This window comes from Lissotriton helveticus, chromosome 5_1 (genome assembly GCF_964261635.1).
Source record: "Lissotriton helveticus chromosome 5_1, aLisHel1.1, whole genome shotgun sequence".
NCBI classification, from domain to species: Eukaryota; Metazoa; Chordata; class Amphibia; order Caudata; family Salamandridae; genus Lissotriton; species Lissotriton helveticus.
This window is the reverse complement of record NC_136065.1, coordinates 735,657,577-735,680,481: the sequence shown is the minus strand read 5'-3', so window position 1 is coordinate 735,680,481 and position 22,905 is coordinate 735,657,577. Positions and strand designations below refer to the sequence as shown.

Sequence of the window (22,905 nt, the reverse complement as noted above, 5' to 3'; positions counted from 1 at the left end):
ACTGCTTGAGCTGCAGCTGCAGCTAATTCTTCGTCACTAATCATTATTTTGTTGACTGAAGAGTTTGCAGAGCAAGTTTCAAGGAAACAAAGATTAGGTGCACAATATTTTGGAACACTGTATCATTCAACGTTGAATAAACCAAAAACTAATACATAGGATTTTTGTTCTACTCAGTTTTGGTGGATATTATCCTTTAACCCACTCCAGACGTCTTTTGGAGTTTTTACTGGAAAAAGGGGTCTGTGTGGAAAGCACGACTGAGTTACTCTAGTATCTAGTGTTAAATTATCGCCTTACCAAACGTTGGGCGCCATGTAGTGTAGTTCCTATATTCCCAATAGGCTCTGCGCATTGGAATAATATATCCTGTAGCTTAGACGTAGGACTGAGGTCGACTAGGTCTCTACCGAATATACTAGACTTAATTGTGAGTGCCAGCTAGCTCAGAGGTCACTAGAAACGTTCTCGAATTCACAAGAAGTGATTTGTTTCTGACAACCGCATAAACATGACAACTTTGTTTCCCAAACAATAGATAGCTATTTTACTCAGCCAATCGTGCATGCTTCGTTTCACCAGTGGTGCTGAGAAATAGAGAGATGGGCGTTTTCAATAAAAAGTATTTATTGAACAGTCTTCTTTCTCAAGCATAAGAAATGTACTGCTACAATCGTAATACTGGTTATAAAGTACAAGACATATAATACGAAAAGTATTATAAAGTAGTACTGTAAAAGCGTGGTATGGTTTCTAAGCCATATAAAATAACATATAATACATAAAATACATACAGTGATAAATAATGACTAAAAGTACTGGTGCTTCTAAAATACACCTACCCCGGTGTACCTAACCTAAGTCTAGTACAAGGGAAGAAGTAAGTGAGGTGTAGCTTAAGTTTTAGTATTCTTTGCCAAGAATCTATTCCAGGAATTCTCTAAGGGTCTAATCAGCTCCGTACCTTGGTTTTAGAATGAAGGAGGTCTTGTATCTCTCTCTTAGGACTCGATTTCACAGCAACCTGCAAGCGTAGCCTGGAAACACTGGAGCTGGATTTCTCGGCAGGAGAAAAGACAGCGTCTCTCAGTGCGTCAGCTGGAGAGTCGGCTTCCTTCGGCACTTGCTGCTGCAGGGCGCGTCGGGCTAGTAGATAGTCGAACTGCTCCAAACCACCGTGTGTTTGTCTGGGCAAATGTAGGCATATTTATACCTTGAAGGTGCCGAGTTTGACGTATGATTGGTCATAATAACGTCATCAAATACTCAGTTCTTTGAAAGCTCCATGATTTCCTAGATAAATTAGCATTCAGGCAAGGGGAAGTCCCTAGCTGCTGAAGGCGGGTTTTTCTAAGAAACCGTTGTTGATTCTCGGAACTTAGTGGAAGTAGCCATGCCGTATTTGGGCTGCATAGGCTCAGTCTAAATATGGCAATGATTTCTATGCCTATATAAAGATCGGGTAATTTATACCTGTATATGGGCATGAAACTGGAAAATTACACTAGGGTCCTAGATTCCTACACAACAAGATCCAAAAGATGTTGGAGTTGGGAGTCATTGAGCCCTCAGAGAGCCCTTAGGCCAGTCCAGTAGTCCTAGTAGCTAAACCTCACACCAAATTGGTAAGAGAGAGATGAGGTTTTGCGTGGATTACAGAGGCCTCAATGGTGTCACTAGGACAGATGCCCACCCAATACCAAGGGCAGATGAACTCATTGAAAGATTGGCATCTGCCAAGTTTTTGAGTACATTTGACTTGACAGCTGGCTACTGGCAGATCAGGCTAGCTGATGATGCAAAAGCCAAAACAGCATTTTCAACCCCAGGAGGACATTATCAATTTGTGGTAATGCCCTTTGGTCTGAAAAATGCACCTGCCACATTCCAAAGGTTGGTGAAGCAAGTCCTCTCAGGTATGGATGACTACTGTGCAGCTTATCTTGATGATATTGCTGTCTTTAACTCCACTTGGGAAGATCACCTGATCCACCTGAAGAATGTTTTGGAGGCCCTGCAAAAGGCAGGCCTAACTATCAAGGCTTCTAAGTGCCAGATAGGGCAGAGCAAGGTTGTATACCTGGGCCACCTTGTAGGTGGAGGTCAGGTTCAACCATTGGAGAGCAAGATCCAGACCATAAAGGACTGGACTGCTCCCACCACCCAGACACAGGTCAGAGCTTTCTTGGGCCTGACTGGGTACTACAGGAAATTTGTCAAGGGTTATGGGCCCATTGTGACACCCCTTAATGACTTAACTTCTAAGAAAATGCCAAAGAAAGTTTAGTGGACAGTAAGCTGTCAAAAGGCATTTGATGACCTGAAGCAGGCCATGTGCACTGCACCTATTCTGCAAAGTCCAGACTACTCCAAAGAATTCATTGTTCAAACAGATGCTTCTGGGTTGGGTGTGGGTGCTGTTCTTTCACAACTGAATAAAGATGGTCGAGACCAGTCAATAGTTTTCATTAGCAGAAGGCTGACCCCTAGAAAGAAATGTTAGTCAGCTATTGAAAGGGAGGCCTTTGCTGTGGTTTGGGCTCTGAAGAAGCTGAGGCCATACTGGTTTGGTACTCACTTCAAGATTCAGACAGACCATAAGCCCCTCTTATGGCTAAATCAGATGAAGGGTGAAAATTCCAACCTGCTTAGGTGGTCCATTCCCTACAGGGGATGGACTTTACAGTGGAACATAGACCTGGGACTGACCATGCCAATGCAGATGGACTCTCCAGATCTTTCCACTTAGAACATGAAGACTCCACTGGTCAAGGTTAGTTTAATGTCCCTACGTTTGGGGGGGTTGTGTAGGAGAGTAGGGTCTGCTTCCTATGGTCACCCCCATTTTGTGCTGTGATTTTCTGGTTTTTAGACTTTAGTGTGGCTGTAGGCCTGCTAATCAGACCCACAGCCCAGCTGTTCTCTCTCTAAATTGATACCATGTACTTTAGGTACATACCAGATTGGGTATTGGGTCACCTTTGTGAGCCCCTGTATAGTGTACCATAGGTACCCAGGGCATAGGTGCATCCAAGGCCTACCAGGGGCTGCAGCATGTATTATGCCACCCCTGGCTGCCCCTCCAAACTGACATCACAGGCTGATCACTCAGCTTGGGTAAGGCAGTGTAATCACCCCTTACTTAGATATAGTATTTCTATATCTACCTATACATATAGACACATATACACCCATAAGTCACTCCTACGGTAGGCCTCGACAATCCTGGAGGCAGAGTGCTTGGTTTTATGTGAGAGGGTGACCTAGCATGAGCTGAGCCCCGCTGCAGCTTTCAGAACCATCTCCTTATAGCTGTTCTATGATATAGCCATATACTCTTAAGTGCATTATAATCCTCGCGGTTATTGCTAACTTTGGATTGGCTTTATAGAAACATGTCGTATAAGTGTCAAACACTTTGGAATACTACCCCCCCCCACGAGTTCTGGTGGCGGGGGTAGCATTCCACCCTTCTAGAGGGAGAAGACATGTAGTTACTGCTAACCCCGGTTAAAGTAAAACAGAGCCTCAGCATCACAAAATGGATGCTGCTGCCACAGACATGAGTCTGACCTCCTGTTGCTGGGGGAAACTCCAGCAAAGGTGGCCTGGACAATAGGGTTCCTGTCCAGGGAGGTGCCAGCACCTCCCCAGACAGTGTTTTGTGTATTGGGGCAGGGAGGGCTGCATCAGCAGATGCTTTTTGAGACACTGCCTGGGGCACACAAGGTGCTCCATGCATAGCCCGGTTCAAACCAGTTGCTGGGGCACTCCAGCCACGCTCTGACACGAAACTGGACAAAGGGAAAGGGGTGTAACCACCCCCTTCCCAGGTCCATCCACAGGAGGGATCTAGCAGGTTCCCTTAAGCTTAGTATAAGTATAGAAGCTGTGTCTCCAGGACTTTAGATTATCCTGGAACGAAACTTTGATACAGAACTCTTGGACCTTAGACATTCTATTCTGACTAAACATGGAAGACATCTCCCTTGTGGTCAATGAGTAACCACCCTGTGCAAACAGGCACCACCAGTAACTTGCCAGTCTACTTTGTCGATGCTCCTGCCAGAACCCAAAGACTTAGTGACACAGGAACTGGACTTCCAAACTTCTCTAACTCCGACCCACATCCACAGCAAAGCTGAGACCCGTGGCGGACACAAAAGACGTGGGACCGGACACCCTGAACATCCTGCATTTTGCTAACTGCATCGACTCCTGAGGTAACTCGCAGTTGTGCATTGGGGTACTAGAAGGCCCAGACCCAAGCACCATTTGAACCGAAGCTCAGCCCTCCACACTCCATGAGTGCTGCGTGGGGCCTGCTCTTGCATTTCAGCTTGACACGTCTTCCCAGTTGCTAGCCCGTTGGCTAGTGAGCCCCCTGAAGATATTCCTTTTAAACCAAACTGTTTTTCTGGTTGCTCCAGACATGCTCCTGCTTCCCTGCAAAGGAGAAGCTCTTCAGACCTTGCTGGTCTGCACCGAAGCCCATCTTCACTTCCTGCATGTATTGCGTTTGCCAAGTCTTGTTGGGTCCAGTCCGGATACCAGCACTGCAGTCAACTAGATCCTTTGCGGGACAGCTTGAGTACACCTCCTGGTTGTCGTCGACACATCCTGGTCCTCGTGGCTGCAGAGACAAGCTTCACCTCTTCACCTGAGATCCTTGCAACATCGCCTGGTTCCTTCCTGGTACCTTCCTGGTCACTGGCTAGTGACCCAGACTCTGTCCCCTCTGCTTTAAGGTTCTTCAGATCTTCGATCCACCCTTGGATCCACCCAGACACTTTTCCTCTGGTCGCCTGCAGCACTTCTTTGCAGATCTCCATAGAAAACATCGACAAAACCCGACACCAAGAGGCACCTATGCACCTGGCTTCCCTGGATGAGGTAACACGAGTACTACGGTGCTCCCATGGGTCTTGACTCTCGAAGTGTCCTAGTCTAAAGGGTTTTTGTCGTAGTCCATCCGGAAGTGCCCTTAAACAGTAACGTCGTTTCCCATTATAAGTCAATGGTAACTCGCGACTGTGTTTAGACACTGCACTCGTCTCTCGTGGGCCTCCTACTTCCTAACCTTTGGTTGTTTAGTGTAGCCCCAGCGATTCCCCAGGCCCTAGGCCTACTCACTGTCTCAGATGTGGTTCTTATACCACTTTCTTAGTATATGGTTTGTGAGGCCCCTTGGGTAAAACTATATTTGTGCAACTTATCGTATGCTAATTGAGTAACTTGTGATTTACTTTTACCTCTGACCTCATAAAGAGTGCAGAGGGGTTGTGTTAGAAATAAATACATATATATTTGATATATAACTTGTGTGGTGTCTTTTCATTTGGTATTCAAGAGATTATGGGCCCGATGTAGGTGGCAAATACCGGTCGGCAACGGCCGAATTCGGCCGTTTCCGACCGGTATTTGGCATCTTGAGATGTAGGGGGACAGATTTTATAGATTCTGTAAATTTACCAAATCGGTAAATTTACAGAATCTGTAAAATACCGAATCTGTATTTTTACCAATTCGGTACCTTCCAGATGTAGGTGGTACTCTTCTGAGTCCCACAGGCCTTTAGGAGTCGGTATTTTACCACCCAATCCAATTGGGTGGTGAAATACCGAATCCAGGTGTGCATGCACATCTGTGCATGCACACCTGTGCCATGTGACACACAGACATGCCCTTAGGGCATGTCTGTGTGCCACATGGCACACATGCCTGTAATTGGGGTGCCAGAGGGTGTCAAAGTGACACCCCCTGCACCCTTGCAAGAATAGGTAATTACCGAATCGGTAAATACTGATTCGGTATTCCACATTGATTCCTATGGGCTTCAAGGCCCATAGGAATCAATGGGGGATACCGATTCGGTATTTACAGAATCGGTAAATACCGAATCTTACAGATTCGGTATTTACTGAATCAGAATTACCTACATTTCCCCCTCTCTAATTTACCACTTCTTAAATACCGAATCGGTATGATTCGGTATTTTAGAAGTGGTAAATTAGATTTACCTACATCGGGCCCTATAATTGGTAAAACAGCTTGCTTCACATGCTCTCTGAAGTCTTAGCCTATGACTGCTGGTCCATGCTACCACTAGGATAGCTTTTCTATAAGGTTGACTTTACAACCACCATCAATAAGGGTCGATTAGACTGGTGCAAGGTGCCACTAGAATAGTGGCGATCATATGCCAGGCTAACTTCTCACACTTTGCTTTAACAGAACTGCTGCTAGGTCACATGAATCTCCACATATTCCCTGTTTTATGCCTCATACATTCCCCCTTCAACCACCATACAACCTGCACCTATTTTGTTTTTAAACAATTCTTACAAGCATACACTCTTTTTCATATTCACACTCACCCTCACCTTCACACTCGCCTTCACCCTCACCCTCACCATGCCCCCAAGGAAGCAGCCACAGTTCACAGAGAAGGAGTTGGAAGTGCTTGTAGATTAAATAGTCATAGCAGAGCCACAGTTATTTGGGAACATAGTAAGTATGGGTGAATTATGCGAATCTGCGATCCGCGAATTCGCGCGAAATCGCAAAAAAGTCAGCGGATTTTCCCGCAAACTCGCCAATTTTTTTACGATTTCCATCTACTCAACTGGAGTACTTTCTACTGGCTAATCAGTAAGTGCTACCTCGTTGGGTAAATGATAGTGCTTTTCCTACACTGCAGCTGCGTAAAGGGCCAGAAGATTTGTCTCCACTAACTATGTGTGCCTGTAACTTGCCACCGCGCCAAAATGCGCCGAGGTCCGTTGAGTGAGCTGTCCATCATAGTTGGGATTGGGAAAGGGCGGGAAGATGTTTGATCCCACTAGTGTGTGGTGCGGGGCTTCTATGCGGGTAACTGTATTTCTCCTGAGGCACAGCCGGGAGATTGCTTTGTGTTCACGCTTTTGCTGCTTTTAAAACCGAAAATTGTAATTTTTTAACTTCACATTCTCCCTGACTCCTACACACGATTACTGTGTGCAGGCACCTGTCCCTCACAAAAACGAGCGCTGGGAAGGCCACAGGGACTTCTCTGTCGAAAGCCCACTTTCCCCGCCCGGTGCAGGACACGCCCACTCTGAGGCCACGCCCCCTAATTAGTACGCATAAATAGCGCGCTGAGTCGCGAGTGCGCCGGTAACTGTATTCCTCCTGAGGCACAGCCGGGAGATTGCTTTGTGTTCACGCTTTTGCTGCTTTTAAAACCGAAAATTGTAATTTTTTAACTTCACATTCTCCCTGACTCCTACACACGATTACTGTGTGCAGGCACCTGTCCCTCACAAAAACGAGCGCTGGGAAGGCCACAGGGACTTCTCTGTCGAAAGCCCACTTTCCCCGCCCGGTGCAGGACACGCCCACTCCGAGGCCACGCCCCCTAATTAGTACGCATAAATAGCGCGCTGAGTCGCGAGTGCGCCGGTAACTGTATTCCTCCTGAGGCACAGCCGGGAGATTGCTTTGTGTTCACGCTTTTGCTGCTTTTAAAACCGAAAATTGTAATTTTTTAACTTCACATTCTCCCTGACTCCTACACACGATTACTGTGTGCAGGCACCTGTCCCTCACAAAAACGAGCGCTGGGAAGGCCACAGGGACTTCTCTGTCGAAAGCCCACTTTCCCCGCCCGGTGCAGGACACGCCCACTCCGAGGCCACGCCCTCTAGGAAATCCCAGACCATAAGTATGTGCATATACAAGAAGCGCAGCGGACGAGCGCAGCGGGCGCGACGAATGCGCGCCGAAGGCACGCATAAGGCAAGCTCGTCTGCGCTCGTCCGCGCCGAGACCGGGCCTCGGGCCACCCCCCTTGCCCCCCAACAGCCAGAACTTATACGCTACTCCTCAGATTGCCTTTATCAACTAATGCCCTCGGTTACCTCATGCCCTTGGCACTCCCTCCAAGCCATAGACCTTCCTTCTATCTGCCCTACCTGTTCTGCGCCTCTCAAATCTTACCTGCGCACAACAGCTACCCAGGATTTCAAAATGCTCCTGCTAAATTGCCGTTCGCTGCCCAAACACAGCACAGAAATGGCCATATTGACAGAAGAGCACACTCCGGACTTGCTTTTCCTTACGGAAACCTGGCTTACCAGTGAATCCAATCCAGCGATAGTTGAGTCCCTCCCCACCGGATATCAACTAACTCGGCAAGACCGGCCAAAAGGGAGAGGAGGAGGCCTTGCCATCATTTCTAAGGAGCAATACCTCTGTCACCTCTCCCCGGAGACCATCGCGGACTGCGAGAGTATGGGATTTAACATCAACCTCTCACCTAACATCTGCTTCTCAGGCACTCTCATTTATCGTCCACCCGGCCTTCCGAAGCAATTCCTCCTATCCCTTCCTTCGAATGCAGCCAGTAGAGCCAGCACCTCCTCGAGTTACACCGTGTTAGGTGACCTGAACCTACACTTCGACTCCCCCTCTGATCATCCAGCTGCTATCCTACTAGATGACCTAGCAGCTCTACAACTGACTCAACGCGTCCCCACCCCCACTCACGAAAAAGGTCATTTATTAGACCCAATTTTCTCAAACTGCCCTGAGATCACAGTGGACCCAGGTATCACCCTACCATGGACGGACCATTTTTTAATCCCCTTTAAATGGACCACACTTAAACCCTCTCCTCCGGCTCCCACTACCAAACTTAGGCGGGCCTGGGCGCGCCTTGAGGTGGATAAGTGGTGCACAAAACTGGCCAGCTCACTACAAGAAATCCAGGATGATCCCGCCTTAGCAAACCAGGCATATACCAACTGGATCTCCCAAACTCTTGACTGCACGCTCCCAATGAGCAAGACTGTACTGAAGCGGCCTCAGAAAAGCGCCCCGTGGTACACCCAATCCCTCAGAGAAAAAAAGCGTCTCTGTAGAAGAGCGGAAAGACGCTGGCGCTTAGACAAATCAGTGGATAACAAAATGCGGTACCGTGAAACTTTAAACGAGTACAAATCCCAAATAAAAACAGCACAATCGACGTTCTTCGCCGAAAATATCCTGAATGCTAGATCTAAACCTAAAGAGATCTTTCAAATCATTAAAAAGCTAACTAACCCAGCCCCAGCAGTGTATGTCGAGAAATCGGTCACCCAGTGTGATGACATCGCCGATTTCTTCTACCGGAAAATAAACAAAATCTATTCAGCTTTTTCTCCTCTAAACGCCGACCCGCCCACCCAACCTAACTACCCCTCCAGCCCGCCGCCTCCCCTTACCCCCCACAAACTAACTCATTTCCCCCCGTTAGATCTCTCCACTTTAGAATCACTGGCCTTCAGTGTTAAATTAGGTTCCCCGTCCGATCCTGCCCCTCCTGACATCTTAATGGCAGCATCCCACACTACCTTGCCCGTCATCAGAGAGGTTTTAAACTCCTCCATCTCCTCCGGCACTGTCCCACCCGAGTGGAAACAGGCCATGGTCAGGTCTCTGATCAAAAAACCCAATCTGGACCCGTCTGATCTGGCGAACTATCGTCCTATTTCTCTTCTCCCATGGCTGAGCAAGGTTTTGGAGAAATATGTGAACCAACAGCTGGTGTCCTATTTAGAGGATCACCATATACTGGATCCCACTCAGACGGGTTTCAGACCCAAGCACGGGACAGAGACCGCCCTTCTCATGGTCGTAGAGGAAGCGAGGAAAATCTTGGATCAGGGAGGATCAGTGGCAGTGATCCTCCTTGATCTAAGCGCGGCTTTCGACACTGTGTGTCATGACACCTTACTAAGCCGCCTGTCTAGTGTAGGGATCATGGATGGAGCCTGGGCCTGGTTTGAGTCCTTTCTGAGGTACAGGTCTTTCAGGGTTTTTGACGGCGACTCAGCTTCCTCCAGTAGACCCCTAAATTGTGGAGTTCCTCAGGGCTCCTCTCTGAGCCCGGCCTTGTTCAACCTATACATGAGGCCACTGGCCAGTGTCGTCCGCCCTTTTGGAGGTAAAATCATCTCATATGCGGACGACACACAACTGGTGGTCTCACTGGCGCAAGAGTCATCCCGAACAGCGCCAGGCGGGCTCAGAGAATGCCTAGAGGAAGTGAGGAGCTGGATGACGGCATCAGCCCTGAAACTGAACGGAGACAAAACCGAGCTAATGCTCCTAGGAACCTCAGAACCGGCACTCCCCTTTGGCCCCCCAGCCTAGGGCCGCCGCAAACCCCTAAAAACGCAATCAAAAGTCTTGGGGTATGGCTGGACAGCACACTCTCCTTCAATACTCAAGCCACTAAACTTTCAGCTACTTGCTTTTCCATTCTGAGGATACTAAACAAAATCTTCCCCATCCTCCCCCTGGAAGCCAAACAGGCAGCTATCCAAGGACTCATCCACTCCCGGCTCGATTTTAACAACGCACTCTACCTGGGTGCACCTGAATATACCCTTCGTAGGCTGCAAACTGTTCAGAACAGCGCTGCTCGCCTTTTACTTAAAATCCCTCACAGACACTCAGTTAGGACCGGCTTAATAAGCCTTCATTGGTTACCGGTCCGACAGAGGGTTCTATTCAAGGCGCTATGTATAGCCCACCAAGCCTTCTGGAACATGGGTCCTATCATCACCCGTAACCTGATCTGTCAGTACATCCCGAAACGGAATTTCCGCTCTAGCCAGACCTTCTTGGCAGTCGTCCCAAGAATAAAGAGATCCAGAACGTTCATGTACAACGCAGCGAAGGCCTGGAATGCCCTACCACTGCATCTTAGAGCCACCCAGAACCTTAATACTTTCCGCAAACAACTGAAGACTCATCTCTTCGCATCTGTTTGCTAAACTCCGCTATCTTTCTCTCCTCTCCATGTGCACTGTAGGTCTATGTTTTCCCTAGCGCTTGGACGCCCATGGGCAACAACTGCGCTCTATAAATCCCCAAGTTTACAAATTACAAGTTTACATGCCTCTTGTGTATAAGGTCAGAGAGAGAGCAGGGCAGCAGGTGAGAAGAAAGCTGCCTCCTGGTCACAGGAACTACATGGGAGTTGCGCTCGAGAAACTCAGGGATTCAAAGACTTCCCTCGAGTATTACTGCTAATTTTCGACGGCAGATATGGGGTTAAAGCACACTTGCCCAGGCTCGACCGTGCTCACTAATGTTTTGGGCTGATTAAAACATTACTGAATTTGAGCTTCAACTCGGGCACCTGCTTTATTTATATCTATAAGTGCTTCCTGTTGAGGTTTAATTTTTGGCCCACAGGAAGCACTTACAGAGTTAAGGCAAGTGCCCGAGTTGAAGCTAACTTTGTAACCATTTTAGAATGTCGCCAGCAAACACTCTGCAGCTTGCCGGCGCCATTCTAAAATGGTTACAAAGTTAGCTTCAACTCGAGCACCTGCCTTAACTGTGCTTCCTGTGGGCCCAAAAAATCAAATCTGCCCGCTCGCGAATTTGCGAATTTTTCAGCAATTTTGCGAGATTCGTGGATCGCAAAATTGCAGAAAATTCGCAAATTTCGCGAGCGGTGCGGATTTTGCGCCCATACTTAGAACATAGTCCAACAGTCCCCCTTCCCCAGAGAAATAGGATGTGGGACAGGATAGTCAACAAGGCGAAAGCTGAAGCACCTGTCCTGTGCACAATGGATGATATCACAGAGTAGGTACTATGATGTGCGAAGGAAGGTCAATAAACTGCTACCCAGAGAACAGGCTCAAAGACCGGTTTGAACTGGGTGCTTGCTGAGCGACACACCGGGGGGAGGGATGTGGTAGGGTCTGGGAAGGGGTTACAGTAGTATAAGTAGGAGGTTACAAAGGTATACTAACGAATGATGCCATGTAACATAAGGATGACACAAGGTCAAGAGAATATGGGTTCGTAAGGCAGGCAGAGATGGCTAAAAGCGGATGCAATGGTATCTTGTAACTGAATGTTAAAAAACGAATAAAAATTGTTTAAAAAAACAGGCTCAAAGACCGCAGTCTGGCAGTGGCCCTCCTGCACCACCTGTGCACTTCACTTCCTGGTAGGAGAAGGGGTTTGCCATCCTTCCACCAGAGAGCATCTCTGGACTACCAGAAGCAGCAAAGTCTGGTAAGTACCCACTCCACACTTAAATAAAGTTACTAATTACACCTCAATAGACATCACTGTAAAGAAAACAGTGATACAAATGACAGTTTTTTTATTTAAAAAAATTCAAGGAGCATGTGATGTGTATGTCATATTGATTAACAACATACCTGCAATGAAAATGAAAATTCATAACATTCCTACCATGTACATACTTCTTACAAACTCACAGCAAGGCTTTGTGTTCCAAACACCAGTCACCAGTGTCAGCCATCTTGACAGCAGATTTACACTCACTCTCAGGAAAGCTGAGTCACAGGTAGGCTGGTTGGGATGGCTGGGAAGGTGGGTGTGGGAACATGCCTGATCGGAGTTGTAGTCACAGCAACACTGTGCTGTTAATGTAAATACCAGGGGAAAAAATCAAAGGAAAAAAGGGTGGTTTGATTCAAACTGTACTAAGGCCTATAGAAAGCTTAAGAATGCTTTACATAGGGAAGCAATGGATAGCAACAAGATCAGAGAGGCCAGGAGAGAGTATAAGTGTCAAATCCCTCAAAGATTTTAAAATCCCCAAACTAGCAAAGTGTTGTAAACACAAGATTAATCTGACAGACGCTTCAAGGTTGCTTGATAGAGATTTATTGCAGTACAGAATAAAACGTGCACCTCTTCATCTGGCCAAGCTCCAACTGACACATCTGGAATCCAGGCAAACCAGAATGCACAAAGAACACACAGTATATTCTAAATATGACATAGTGGGATAAAGATAAAAGGTGGACTAAAGGAGGCACCTTGTTGCAATAAGGTGAAATGATATTTACAACACTGAAATGATATTTACAACATATCTCCCTCCCTTGCTAACTGAATTAATACTAAAACAAAACATAAAAATAAAGAAAACAGAAGCTCAACAAAAATAATCATCCAGATAAACAGGAGGACGACGAATGCGTGAGCTCCTTACAAAATCATTAGGTATGGAAGAAAAATCATTATCCAGAGTACTAAAGGTTTCACTTTGACTCAGACTGTGCGAGGCATCACCGTCACCTTCTTCCCTTCTACTCTGACCTTGAGACGCACCAAAATGTGTGGCAAGCATATAACCATTAGAATCAGAGACCTTTACAGGAGATGTAGGATCAGACTTTGATTTTCCACACTTTTGGTACAAAGCCACCCTTCGGTAATTCCACTTTTCCCCATTCTCAAGAAGAACAAAACGAGGATAGGCACATTTGACAACAAAAGGACCTCTAAACTTTGACAAACCTTTTGCAATCCGTCCAGGTTTCACCTTTACAAGATCACCCTTTGCAATAGGTAAGGAGACTGTATCCCGAACAGTAGGTGTAGTTAAAAGAGCATTGCTTTCTTTTAACCAAAAAGGCGTTAATTTAGTGCTGGGAGATCGACCTCGCATCAACTCAAAAGGTCATTTTTGACCTTGCATGTGTGGAGTGGAACGATATGCCCAAACCATTTCTTGTACTTTGTCATTCGAAAATGACCCAGAAGAACAAGTCATTTGTATTATGCCCTTAACTAGTCTGTTCACCCTTTGACAAATGCCATTACTTTGTGGGTTATACAAACAGGTCTTATGATGTGATATGCCACAACTATCCAAGAACAATTCCATTTTGCTAGACAGCAACTGAGTCCCATTATCTGTTATCAGCACAGAAGGGAATCCCTCATCAATAAAAACCCTTTTAAGAAAATTAATAGTTGAATCAGTAGTTATCTTGGCTACAAAAGACACTGTAAGCCACTTGGAAAAATTGTCAATAACACCAATAGCAAAACGTTGGTTGAAAGGCAACTCAGACATTGGACCTATAAAGTCTAAACTAATGCAGTGCCAAGGCTCCTTGGATGAAAATATCTCTCCACAACCCTGACTTCCTACAGTTTTCAACCACTTTTCGCCTTCCTTGCAAAAACTACAATTTTCAACAAAAGAGACAGTATCAGAATCTATGGACGGCCACCCAAAATTTTCTTTGAGTCTACGTTAGGTAAGAGTCTGTCCTAAATGACCTTCATGGGCTAAGGTAAGAAGTTTGACTCTTAAAGAATGAGGCGGAACGAACCGGTCACCCCTCATAATCACCATGTCCCTAGAAATGGATAGTTCATCTATGATCTTTATAAAAGGCCTAACAGAAAGTTCAACAGTACTCTCCCGTCTGGAACCCATTCTAATAAGATTCATTACTTTTTGTAATACTAAGTCATTCTCCATACAGTGACACCACTCATCTTTGGAAAAAGAACCCTCCCCTAGAGAAATCACATCATTAAAAAATGCAACAGCACTTTCTTCCTGAGATTCCAAAACATCATTGTCACTAATGACATCAACAGCAGGGATTCTGGACAGGCAATCAGCCTGTATGTTCTTCCATCCCTGAATAAATTGTAAGTCAAACTGGAAATCCTGTAACCTAGAGGCCAGCCTCGCTAATCTAGGTGAACCCTTGCCCGCACCACCAGGAGCTAACACATTCACCAACGGCTTATGATCCGAACGCAGAATGAACTTGGTACCCCACAAGTACGTTCTGAAATAAGTCGTGCCCCAAACAGCAGCAAGCGCCTCTCTTTCTATTACAGAGTAATTTGACTCAGAAGAAGTCAAAGGTCTAGAGGCAAAAGCTATTGTCTTCTCCTCATTACCATGCCTCTGAAATAAAATGGCACCCAAGCCAATGCTGCTTGCATCCACCATGAGAATTGAATTGCGCTTAATATCAAACGGTGTCAAAACCTTTGCGCTGCACAATTCACGTTTGATTGAATCAAAGCAATTTGTATGGTTCTGGTTCCACACAAACTTTACACCTTTTTTTAACAAGTCCATTAAGGTAGCTGTCTTACTAGAAAAATCTTTCACGAATTTGGCATAGAATTCAATCAGCCCCATAAATGATCTGAGCTGATCTTTGTCAACAGGGCAAGGCGCCAATTCAATTGCAGATAACAAATTCTTCTTAGGCCTGACACCATCAGCAGCAAGTACATATCCTAAGTACTCTATTTCCTTAACTAAGAATGAGCATTTCTCTTTTCTTAAAGTGAGACCCGCTTCATCAATTCGTTTCAAAACACAATTAAGTACTTCATTATGTTCTGCCTGATCATCACCAAAAATAAGAATGTCATCCTGGAAGAACAGCACCTTAGAGATACCTTTAAAAATTTCGGAAACCATCCTCTGAAAGACACTGGCAGCTGATATGAGCCCAAAAGGTAGTCTTGTGGATTGGAATGTCCCCTCACTGGTGATAAATGCCGTTAGATGTTGTGATTCTTCATGTAATCGAATCTGATGATACGCATGTTTAAGGTCTAACTTGCTAAAGAATTTTGCGCCATGTAGGGTACTGACTAATTCTCCAATGTTGGGTAGAGGGAATACGTCAGCAACCACATTTTTATTTAACGACCTAAGGTCAACACAGAATCTGATTTTTTTATCAGGTTTTCGGGTGGTAACCACTGGAGAAATCCATGTGGAAGCTTCTATAGGTTCTATTATGCCTCCTTGAAGCATTTCTTCAATTACACTCTTAACCTCATCTCTAACAGAAATGGGTACCCTTCTGGCCTTGTGCTGTGTAGGAATAGCATCCTCTTTGAGCATGATTTTATGAACATACCCTCTGAGTTCCCCTAGTTCTTCTCTAAAAACATTTTTGTACTGAAGTAATATATCATCCATGCTAACATCATCAATCACCATAACCTGTTCTTTAGCTCTGGGATTAACAATAATATGAAGATCATATTGGTGCATCCACCCCAAAATGGGTGGACCATCAACAGATACGTAAACTTTCCCAAATGTAGTCCTGTTCTTAAATACAATGTCACACTCAAAATACCCAAGTATATCAATCCTCTCTCCCTGATAACCTGTTGGTGAGATATCACTGGTTACAAGTGATCTATCACCCCAAACTTGAACCATCATTGACTTGGGAATGATAGTCCACTTAGATCCACAATCGACCATGAGGCATACATTTTTCTTATCGATGAGAAAGTTAGCTTTTGGTCTAATTTTGCTTCTTTCTTGACACACATTAACATTGGAGTCTTCTAAAACTAATATCTTGTTCATATCTCTTCTTAAGCTATGTTGATCACCTACTAAAGCTACTTCGCTCTTAGTATTAGTTTTACACATTTTCGCAAAGTGCCCTATTTTGCCACATTTCAAGCACTCATTATTATTAGCGAAACAGAATTTTGCATCTGAACTGTGTGAAAAACTACCACACTTTGAACACATTTTGTTCTGACCCCTGCTTTTAAAATTTTTCTTTTGTAAAATATACCCCTTCTTCTTCACAATAGCTACAGCAGTAGACTCATTATCACTAATATCACTGATACCAGAACTGTTTTCAGATATTTCAGAAACTTTTTGTTCTGAACCACTCTTTTGCAATTCTCTCATACATTTTTCAGACTCCTCTACTACCTTGGCTAGGTCAATAGCCACATTTAACGCAGGATTTTTTGCAGCCCAAAGTCTCTCTTGTATCTTGCGATTGTTACACTGAACAATCAATTGATCTCGAATTAACTCATCGGTCATTTGACCAAAATTGCATTTTACTGATAACTCACGTAAGCGTGCAACAAAGTCATCAATTGACTCTTCCTCCCTTTGTTTATTCTTATAAAACTTGTAACGGTTCATTACTAAATTCTCTTCTTTGGCGAATCTTACTTCAAGCCTAGCTACTGCTTCTTTGAATTCATCTAATTCAGACTGACTACTTGAAGGTAGTACTTGAGGTAAATATTTAAAAATTATCTGCCCTTCTTTACCAAGAGTAGTCATAAGTAAAGCTTTTTTTCTTTTGGAAGAGAATTCTTCCCCATCTAGCGCTTCTATGTAATTATAAAACATAGCTATCCAATCTTCCCTTGAGATTGTAGGATTCCCAGGTTCAGCTAAGAACTGAGGTGGTAAAGCTACATTTACTTGCTGAGACATCACTATAATGTAGGATATACGCTAGTACTCTTCTATGCGATAATATTATGTGAGGTGTCAGTTTCGGTTGAAATGCAAAATAGTCACAGTAATCACAATAACTGAACTGTATAAGGACACAACAATAATATTAAATGACAAGCTGGCATGTACCTGCAAAATAAAATAGCATACTGTTATATACTAATTTACTTTTGATCAAAACAGGAAGATGATCCCAGTATCAACTGAAGACAATAGTCAAGTAGTGATAGAATGAAACGATGGTCGCTTGAGCTGAAACGATGCTTCAATAAGTCAATGTCAAAGAGCTTCAAACCTTGAAATATGTAGTACGCATCGACTTTTGTCCTTTGGAAATGTTACAGCAAATACCTTCTTTGATATTCGAAGGAGTTCTTGGTTCCGTGAGAAACACTTGATCTAGTTGTTTTGTGGTTAACGCGATTTCACTCGAACCAATAAAATGGCCGCTGCTACGTAGCTGCTGCCGCACTACGTATAAGTGCGAGCTGACGTATCCTTGTGATGTCTATGGTTGCGTAGCAACCAGGATCCACGTGGTGATGACTAAGCCGGGTAAGTTGCGCTCAATATGTGCTCTTGGTTGTCTGGCAACAAGAAGTGACGTTGTGGCGGTGGAAACAAACTGTCACCAGGTTGCTAGGCAGTGCGCTGTTAGCTATCCGAAAGAAAAATAGTCAAATAGCGCTTACCCCGATGCCTGAAACCGCATCAACTTGACACCACGTAATCACAGGATTCTCTTTAGCGTCTTGTAGACGATAACTCCGTGTGGGTTCTGGTGCCGTTTTTTTTTATCTGTAGAAGGTTCCACTGCAATATAAATTGCTCGATTGCTTGGACAGATGTTCCTTTGCCAAGTCACCAAAATGTTGTAAACACAAGATTAATCCGACAGACGCTTCAAGGTTGCTTGATAGAGATTTATTGCAGTGCAGAATAAAATGTGCACCTCTTCATCTGGCCAAGCTCCAACTGACACATCTGGAATCCAGGCAAACCAGAATGCACAAAGAACACACAGTATATTCTAAATATGACATAGTGGGATAAAGATAAAGGGTGGACTAAAGGAGGCACCTTGTTGCAATAAGGTGAAATGATATTTACAACACTGAAATGATATTTACAACACAAAGCCCATCCCATTCCCCCTCCAGCTACTCCTCCCACTACGGCTCCCCCACTAAATCTGAGCCAACCACTGCAGTGGAGCCACCACCAACTCAATTGACCCTACCACCGAAATAGGCCCAACCACCCCAGATCCCATCCCTCCCAAAACCCAACCTAGTTCTCATAGTTGGGTCCCTTTTGTGCCTGGCATGCCCCCTAGATGCCAAGGGAGGTGTCCCTTTGTAGGCTAAGTACAGGCAAGCAGTGAGGGTATACACATGTGTGGCCCTCAAAGCCATTGACTTTAGTTGGACTGGCCATTGGCCTATTTCTGATCCCATCATATGCTGAATAAAGCATTTTATACTTATTTTTTCGAAATTTCTGTGTCCTCAAAATGGATTTGTTATTAACTGTCATTCATGTGTAATATGTGATGTACGTAGACAATGATGTCAGTATGGGGTGGATTGCATATAGTCCATGGGGTACAAGTTCTTGGTTAGTGTGTATCCTAGATTGTTATGGCTACTTTGTCTAGATGTCAATGTCAACATTGGTTTTGTCTATGAGTGTGACATGCAGCCACGATTTTTTGTAGGAAAACACTGTTCAACATGGTTCATGCTGTCAGATGTCAACATAGTGCAAGTGTCGCAAAGTACAACAGTTTATGAGAAACATGCTGCATATGTGTGTAATGTGCCGGAAGACCACTGTCTCATCCAGGATAGAAATGGAGTTTGACAACATAGTAGTGAGTTTGGACATACCCATGTACACAAAGTAATGGCACAAATCTTTCAGGTGACTTGCTTACTATAGGCAATGTCAAGTCCTGTTCGTACATTCAGTGTGTAATCATTTGTCTGTGCTTGGTGATACAAAGGTCCTTCGGCCCCCCTCATGTGACTCAGCTGAAGGTATACCTATTCAGCATGACAGTACACAGCAACAATCCCCTTCTTGCCTCAGTTAAAGGAAGCAGTCTGAACCTCAGTTGTTTGTACCAGAAGTGGTGTGGATATTTCCAGTGTTAAAACAGACAACACTTTTGACAAACCAGTGAGAGGAGTGTCCAGACAATAAGACATCTTGGCATAAATGCAGCTTAACCACGATATCATTGTTATGTTGCTTTGCTACGTGAAATGTTAGGATAGCTAGCATGCAAAAAATGTTGATGTTCAATTGCGAAAGGAAGGTTGGGAGAGAGTTGGACGGTGGACACACGAAGGGAAGCTGTGTCTACCAATGCTCCCCAGCTTCAATACGCATGCATTACTCGTACAGCTGCATACGAGTGTTTATTGCACTACAATCGATGATGAGATGTTGAATCTTGTTTTATGGTCATATAATCTGAGATGTTTCTCTTTATTGAAGATTCGAAAAAAATGATTTGGGATAAAAAAAAAAAGTGTTTCAAAGGATATTTTCCTTGCGATACAGGACACAACGTTTGACACTCTCCCACATATAGCATATAGAACGGGATAAAAGAGGGGTTGCTGCACACACAGCTAGAACTCTAAACATTACACTTTCAATTATACTAAGGCCATAACTTCACAAATCAGCAAAATACGTTAAAGTGGAAATTGCTTAATGATTCACGGCCTTCTTTATCTTAAATTGTTTTCTTCTTCAAACCATCAGTCTTCTGTACACTTAGAGATAGAAGTTATATATTAGGGTTGCATTCTTTATTATTTTGCACTTACCTTAAAACACAAAATAGATTGATGTTGGCATTATAAACAGAAAAATCAATGAAGACTGCTCGAGTTCCTCTGTCCAACCACAAATTTTCCTTCAGTGTTTGCAAGGCTTCTGCACTCTGGTATTTAGTTATTTCGAGGTCTTTGTAATATCCTGCTCCACTATAGCTCGTTATTTTGCCCCAATGTGATGATCCTCCGAGGTCTTCTTCAGAGGAGTATCTCCAACTACAGAAAGCAAAATAAACATATAAAACTGCATGAAATAGAGAGCCAGACTTATATTCCTCGTCATGGGGATTCATGGCCCACAACTTCATCCGCTGATGTTTACTTTTGTGAGCCTGATTTAATTATTTCTTTATTTTTATAGTGTTCTGAAGCTCAGTCATGAAAAAACGTAAATGATAATGCATTTCAGATACAACATTTCATAGGAACAGATTTTTTTTTTTTTTTAAAAGCACATCTATGCAGGAGCGTTGTTTCAGGGGAGTGTTTGGGGTGTGACACCTCCCAAATAAAGGAATGCGTGAATTGGCAGTTGGGTCTGGCGGCTCTGAGTTGGGTCTACGAGCTTTGTGTTGCTTTTTCTCCTCCAGAGTCAAGAATGAAAGACAAAACAATGACCTTTGATGTAAAGGAGATCGAGAGAGTGGCATAGATACTCATCTGGTTGCTGAACTACAAAATGTGAAACCAGATTACCTGAAATCGATACCCTTCCCAGCTCCTGCAAGTTCAGCAATCCTAGGCACATATTTTATTTTACAGAGCCTCGATTTTCTTTATTATTACATATGAGTGCACTTTTAAATACGTGAGTCAAGGGGAGATGCTTCGAGCACCTGTGGGGGCATCTCTATTTGGACTGCACGCCCCAGGAGACAGTGGGGCAGCGAGCCAGCACACAGCCCCTCCCTCACCAGCACTGGCCGCTTTAAAGACTTCTCGCGCCTCCAGCTTCGCGGGAGACGGTTCGAACACCTGTGGGGGCAGCTCTATTCGGACTGCACTCCCCAGGAGACAGCGGGGCAGCGTGCCAGCACATAGCCCCTCCCTCACCAGCACCGGCGGCTTTAAAGACTTCTCGCACCTCCCGCTTCGCGGGAGACGCTTCGAACACCTGTGGGGGCATCTCTATTCGGACTGCACACCCCAGGAGACAGCGGGGCAGCGAGCCAGCACACAGCCCCTCCCTAACCAGCCCCCGCGGCTTTAAAAACTTCTCGCGCCTCCCGCATCGCGGGAGACGCCTCGAACACCTGTAGGGGCATTTCTATTCGGACTGCACGCCCCAGGAGACAGCGGGGCAGCGAGCCAGCACACAGCCCCTCCCTCACCAGCACCGGCGGCTTTAAAGACTTCTCGCGCCTCCCGCTTCGTGGGAGACGCTTCGAACACCTGTGGGGGCATCACTATTTGGACTGCATGCCCCAGGAGACAGCGGGGCAGCGAGCCAGCACACAACCCCTCCCTCACCAGGACCGGCGGCTTTAAAGACTTCTCGCGCCTCCCGCTTCGCGGGAGACGCTTCGAACACCTGTGGGGCATCTCTATTCGGACTGCACGCCCCAGGAGACAGCGGGGCAGCGAGCCAGCACACAGCACCTCCCTCACCAGCACCGGCAGCATTTGAACACCTTGCTACTCCCGCCCCGCGGTACGCACACGGGCACGGGCCCGGGCTAAGCCCGGGCCAAGGGCGGGCCTGTCTGTGCCCGTCAGGGCCAGATAGGGGCATGGCAGGGCCACCCCCCTTGGCCGTTGTATCTGAGGACTTACCTTTGAAGCGCGGTAAGAACATTGATGACTCTGATTCTCCCAAGTGATCTCCTTTAGTACTGGTATTATATTCCTAGAGCTACCCCGGTTTTTACACTGTGCTCAACTGAAACGGTCCTCAACCAGTGTGCTCCTGAGTTTGTATTTGCTTTAATTGTGATTCTCGCTACTAGCCCAAAGAATGATGGAGAAACGCAGGAGCACTGTGGGACTTTAAATGCTTTCTTGGTAAGAGCCGAATCCCTCCTTACCCACGAGATCCAACTAACTGAGCAAAGGCTCTCACTTGATCCTTTACAGTTCCCACTGACTAGGGAGGAAGAAACTACAAGATCACTAACTCCTAGGATCAATATCCAACAAAAACCACTAACTCCCCTCTGGCCATTCAACTCCAACCTTCTATGAGTTATGATAGTGAGACTTTCCTTTGGTTTTTCTTTTTTTCACTGAAAATACTACCCCACTAGGGACAGGGCCTCAAACTCGGAAACAAACAAAATTGATGAAAGGGCAAGCAACAAGTTTAAAACAGAAGAGAGCTAAGGGGGGTAAGGATGGAAGGAAAAAAGATAACCATGGCTCAAGTTCCTTAAGAACAGTTCCAGCAGAAACCCAAACAGAGGTAACTTACTACCACGAGATCCTCGAAGGAGGTCGCTCCCCTTGCTGCTGCGAATCCCACCCTGGTATCGTAGCGCTGCTCACACCGCCTGTGCCTGTGCCTTAATTACTGAACAGCAATCACTTATTTATGTAATTAGCGCTGCTCGCGCTGCTTGTGCCTGTGATTTCTTTTTAAAAAAACTTTGATTAGCTAGCGCTGCTCACGCTGCTTGTGCCTGTGATTTCAGAACTTTGATTAGCTAGCGCTGCTCACGCTGCTTGTGCCTGTGATTTCAGAACTTTGATTAGCTAGCGCTGCTCACGCTGCTTGTGCCTGTGATTTCAGAACTTTGATTAGCTAGCGCTGCTCACGCTGCTTGTGCCTGTGATTTCAGAACTTTGATTAGCTAGCGCTGCTCACGCTGCTTGTGACTGTGATTTCAGAACTTTGTTTAGATAGCGCTGCTCGCGCTGCTTGTGCCTCAGCCCCGTCTGGAATCATTGAATTGTATTCAAATATTCATTCTGCTGCCTGTGCCTGCAGTGCCTTATAGCGCCGATCCCACTGGCTTTTGACGACCGCCATTACCT

General features: G+C 45.3%; 1 protein-coding gene across 1 annotated transcript in view; it reads right to left on the bottom strand.

Moving 5' to 3' along the window:
* Nucleotides 1-22,905, bottom strand: part of PKD2L1 (polycystin 2 like 1, transient receptor potential cation channel) — a 2,231,834-nt gene that overhangs the window by 1,555,090 nt on the left and 653,839 nt on the right. Inside the window, exon 5 of the mRNA XM_078641081.1 lies at nt 19,927-20,151. Within this exon, the coding sequence (XP_078497207.1) occupies nt 19,927-20,151 (225 nt within the window). The remainder of the gene's footprint in view (nt 1-19,926; nt 20,152-22,905) is intronic.